The sequence below is a fragment of the Olea europaea genome, unplaced genomic scaffold (assembly GCF_002742605.1).
Source record: "Olea europaea var. sylvestris unplaced genomic scaffold, O_europaea_v1 scaffold4856, whole genome shotgun sequence".
Taxonomy (NCBI): Eukaryota; Viridiplantae; Streptophyta; class Magnoliopsida; order Lamiales; family Oleaceae; genus Olea; species Olea europaea.
In genome coordinates, this window is record NW_019263169.1 from 1 (window position 1) to 5,394 (window position 5,394).

At 39.2% G+C, this 5,394-nt stretch overlaps 1 protein-coding gene across 1 annotated transcript; it reads left to right on the top strand.

Annotated features, from left to right (window-relative positions):
- Positions 1-824: 824 nt before the first annotated feature.
- LOC111388313 (nuclear pore complex protein GP210) lies at positions 825-5,389 on the top strand (the record flags this gene model as incomplete). The annotated part of the gene is made up of 3 exons (XM_023012991.1): positions 825-1,145; positions 1,254-1,519; positions 1,818-5,389. Coding segments are annotated over exons 1-3 (4,011 nt in total), but the record flags the coding sequence as incomplete, so codon positions are not given.
- Positions 5,390-5,394: the final 5 nt, after the last annotated feature.

Below are 5,394 nucleotides of genomic sequence, written 5' to 3' on the forward strand. Positions count from 1 at the left end.
AACTTATTTTTTCTTATTGAAGCTATATATTGTTTACTATTTTATAGATGTGCTGCAAATTATCATGGTAATTTACGATTTCTAGTATGCATACTGGAATAACTTCATCTTTCAAGTTCTATACCCTATTCATTTTTCTTGGGAAGAGCTGTGTGTTTTTTATATATACCTGCAAATCTTAACCAAGACATGTGAGGATGGTATCCCACAATTTTTTTCTTTTGTGTCTGCATGGTCAATGAGAATTCTGGGGGTATGAAATTAATTGCCTTGTGGACATGTATGTGTACATCTGTGTGTTTGTATCTCACAAGGTTGTGGTCTTTTGAACTAATTCATATTGATTACGACTTTGATTATTTAACACTACATATTTTTGTCCTCTCCCACTCTCGCATTTTGTTGAATATTGGGTGTATTTTTTACTGAAGTTCTGTTATAATATTCAATGTTTAACAAACAATTGAACAAGGATTCGGTTATTTTCTGTGATTTATTAACGTGCATATGTTTAAGAATGAGTCGTTAAAGAAGTAAAAAATTTGTGGCTTATGTTAAGCATATTTATAAATTTTACCCAGAATCTATAAAATTCATTGAAATCTATAAAATCCATGAAAATCTTTTAAAATCTACAAAATAGAAATCCATTCAAATCTTATGAAATCTATTAAATTCTATCAAATTTCACACAATCCATGAGAATTTATAAATATTAAGAAATCTATTAAATTCTGAAATGGGGACACCCTCGTAAAATTTTTCAGTAATAAAAGTGACTTTTACATATATCAAATCGAATTAAAGGGTATCCCATCCAAACATGCACCATCCTGAAAACCCTTTACAAAACCCCAGTTGGCCAGTTCTAATTTGTTCCCCAATTTTACTTCTCAATATCTCCGTCTGCAATCCCTAATTTTCGATTTTCTTAGATGGTCGTTCTTTCTTCACCATTTTCACAAGGAAAAGATGTCCACGTCCGTTTTTCTTCTGTTCTTTGCAGTCATGCCGATGCTATTGGCTCAAACGACGCCGCATTTAAGCTCCGGCCCTCACATTGCGGACGTCAACATTCTGTTACCTCCCAAAATGACTCATCCTGTTGAGTACAGACTTCAAGGCAGTGATGGTTGCTTCAAATGGTATTACAGATTGCTTCCCCTGTTTTTTGTCTTTGATTTTTTTTATTTTTTTTTCCAAAATTTTCAAATAATAGCAAATATTTTGTGTGTGTGTGTGTGTGTGTGTAGGTCATGGGATCACCATGATATACTGTCGGTGGTGCCGGAGTATAATTCAAGCAGTTATTGTTCGACGAGTGCTAGATTGAAATCCACGGCTCCTTATAGTGGTAGAAAGGAAACTGCTGTTTATGCCACTGATGTCAATACCGGAATGGTGATTCGTTGCAAGGTTTATATTGATATAATGTCTAGGATTCAGATATTCCATAACTCTGTCAAACTTGACCTCGACGGGCTCGCCACTCTTCGCGTACGTGCCTTTGACAGTGAAGGTATTTTCTGAAAATATTACTGGTCTCATAGTTGTTGTAAGTTTTGTCTTGTTGTCTTGATAAATTTTCTCGGTTTTATGAGATTTTTGTACTGTAAGAGTTAGCTTCCTAGAGAGTAGTGATGGATGTATCCTGATAGTTTCAACTTTCAAGTTTCTGAGGTGCCTCAAACAGTGAAATCCTGGATTTAATTTGTTTAGAAGTTTATGTCATAGACTACTCAGTGTATTCGCTCCCATGTTTTTCTTTGTAAAACAATGTTGGATAATTTTTTGCCTTTTAAATTGATGTGTTGCAGACAATGTGTTTTCCTCATTAGTGGGATTGCAGTTCAATTGGCAACTGACGCCAGAAACTGATAAATTTCCTCATCACCTTGTCCATGTTCCTCTTAAGGACTCTCCATTGAGTGATTGTGGTGGCTTGTGCGGTGACTTAGATATCCAGGTAAAGCTTGAAAATAGTGGTGTATTTTCAGACCTGTATGTAGTGAAAGGGACTGAAATTGGCCATGAAATCGTTTCTGTTCATTTGATGGAACCGTCATTCGGGCACATGGCGGATAAGATTGTTTTGACAGTAGCAGAAGCAATGTCTCTCGATCCTCCCTCGCCTGTTTTTGTTCTAATTGGTGCTGTTGTCCGTTATACTCTTAAGGTTATTCGTGGCAATATTCCTCAAGTGGTAAGTTTACCATCTCCATTTCATCGGTGGTATGTTTTGAACTCTTCCGTTGCCCACGTGGAGAGAGAGATGGGGGGAACTCGTGCTTTGAACTTAGGAGTAACAACAGTTACAGTTGAAGACACCAGGGTCGTTGGGCACATACAGATGTCATCACTCCACGTTGTCATCCCAGATACTTTGGTGTTGTTTATATTACCTCTTTCTCCTTCTGGTGCTACTATTGAGGGGATAGAACCTATTCCATCTGCGTCACGCTGGTACATTATCTCTGGCAAACAATATCTCATTCATGTGAAGGTTTTTACACCAGGACCTGGGGCAAAAGAAATTTATATAACAGAGAGTGATGATATTAAGTTGCATGCTGACCAGTATGAGTTCTGGAATATTCTCCCAGTTTCTGAAGGTACTACTGCTGAAGGAGATTATAGAATTTTGAGAGCAAATTCATATGGATTGGGAAGACTGATGGCAACTTTGACTTATACCAGTGGACAAGCCACAAGAAAAGAGGTTCTGAAGCTTGTTCAAGAAGTTATGGTCTGTGATCAAGTGAAATTCAGTATGGAGAAAATAGGTGGCCCCTCCGATGCAATTCTCCTCCCCTGGGTCCCCGGTGTCTACCAGGAGTTAGAGCTTAAGGCAACTGGAGGTTGTGCAATGTCTTCCAGTGACTATAAATGGATTTCTTCGGATATGGTTGTTGTGTCTGTATCTGCTTCTGGGATGGTCGAGGCAAAAAAGCCTGGGAAAGCAACTATCAAAGTAGTTTCTATCTTCGATTCATTGAATTATGATGAGATGATTATTGAAGTTTCCATCCCCTCTTCAATGGTTATGCTTCCTTACTTTCCTGTTGAGACACTTGTTGGATCATATCTTCAAGCTTCTGTAACATTACAAGGATCAGGTGGCTCGTATTTCTATACCTGTGATGCTTTCAGGTCCTTTGTAAGATGGAAAACTGAAAGTGAGCATTTCACAATCATTAATACAACAGTGGAATCATTTGTTTATAACAAGCAAGATGCCGTTGAGATCAATTCCTCATCATATGGCCCTCCATGTGCAACAGCAGTAATATACGCTTCTAATCCTGGTCGCACTTTGCTGCATGCAACATTGAGTCAAGAATATCAGCAGTTCGACCGTGCTAGTAGTGGGTCAATCATCTTAAAAGCGTCCTCTTGTATTGCTGCATATTTACAACTCATTGTGCAGCAGGCCAGTGATGGAAACCAATTTGGTGGTTACTCGAATGATTTAAGCCAGATTGAAGCTCAGAATCAGTTGGAAAATTTGGACTCTCTATATCTCACCCCTGGCACTCACTTGGACGTGACGCTTCAAGGTGGACCGGAACGGTGGGATCAAGGTGTTGAATTCATTGAAGTTGTGGAAGCTTTAGATGAACATAATTCTTATGTGACAAATAGAGTTGTAATCTGTCAACTGTTAACCGTCAATAACAATGCATACAGAATACAATGCCAAAGTTTGGGAAGCTTTAAACTCATATTCAGACGTGGAAACATGATGGGGGATGGCCACCAATTGCCTGCTGTAGAGGAAGTGCAATTGTTGCTTATGTGTAGCTTTCCATCTTCCATTGTGCTAATAGCTGATGAAGCAGTGAATTCGCCTCAAGTTATACAGTCTGCAGTTCAGGCTGAACGCAAGCCTGAAGGAGTTCGTGCCATGCCAATTACTGTAGCAAACGGTCGCAGAATACGAATATCAGCGGTTGGCATTAGTTATTCTGGAAAACCTTTTGCAAATGCGTCTTCTCTCTGTTTGAGGTGGGAACTCGTTGAATGTGAAGGATTGGTGTCTATAGATGATGCCTATAGTTCATCAGCAACCAAGTCCTCTTGGGAAAGGTTTTTTATCTTGCGAAATACATCAGGACTCTGTGTCATTCGCTCTACTGTTATTGGGCTCATTGATTCTCTTGATCACCATGATTTTGCTAAAATGTTTGAAGGTTTTGCAAGTGCTCTTACAGATGCCATACAATTGCAGCTTGTTTCTTCTCTTAGAGTCAATCCAGAACTTGGCCTGCTGTTTTTCAGTCCTGATGCCACGTTGAATCTCTCAATCACTGGAGGGAGTGGTTTCTTGGAGACTAGGGTGAATGATACTCAAATTGTGGAAGTAATACAACCCTCACCAGGTTTCCAGGGTTCACAACTGACACTGGCTCCCAAAAGCTTGGGGCCTGTTCTTTTGACTGTTCTTGATATTGGGATTGCACCTCCAATAGCTGCATCTTCTGTGGTCCAAGTTGCTGATGTGGACTGGATCAAGATTACAGTAGCATCAGAGATAAGCCTTGTTGAAGGAAGTTTGCAGTCTATCGGTTTTTTGGCTGGGATTAGTGATGGACGTACTTTTGACTCTTCTCAGTACGTTTACATGAAAGTTCGTGTTCATATTGACGATCATATAGTTGACCTTGTGGACAGTAATGGTTTCTCAAGACCTATTGATGGATATCTGAACGGCCAGAATTTTACCATACAGGCTACTCGTCTTGGGGTGACAACCATATATCTTAGCACGGTCCAGCATTCTGGGAATGAAATATTGACTCAACCAGTTAAGGTGGAAGTCTATGCTCCACCAAGATTGCACCCTAGCAATATATTCCTTGTACCAGGTGCATCTTATGTGCTTGCAGTAAAAGGAGGGCCAAAAATTGGTTCATACGTTGAGTATGCCAGTATGAATGATGAAACTGCAAAAGTTCACAAGTCTTCAGGACTATTGTCTGCAATATCACTGGGAAACACTACATTGGTTGCCACAATATTTTCTAATGGAGGTATAATGCTTTGTCAAGCATATGGCAAGGTTGAAGTAGGGATCCCATCTACAGCTTTGTTGAATGTTCAAAGCAAGCAAGTCGCTGTTGGCCGCTGGATGCCAATTCATCCTTCTCTATCTCAGGGAAATTTGTTTTCGTTTTATGAGCTCTGTAAAGATTTCGTGTGGAAGATAGAAGATGAAGAGGTTTTGAGTTTTCAAGTGGAAAACAACTTACACGTTAAGGAGCATAAACAAATTAGATCTTCTGGTTACTTAGATGAGAACGATCTTAATTTTATTCAAATGCTCTATGGAAGATCTGCTGGCAAGACAAATGTTACTGTTACATTCTCCTGTAATTTTATATCTTCTAATTTGGA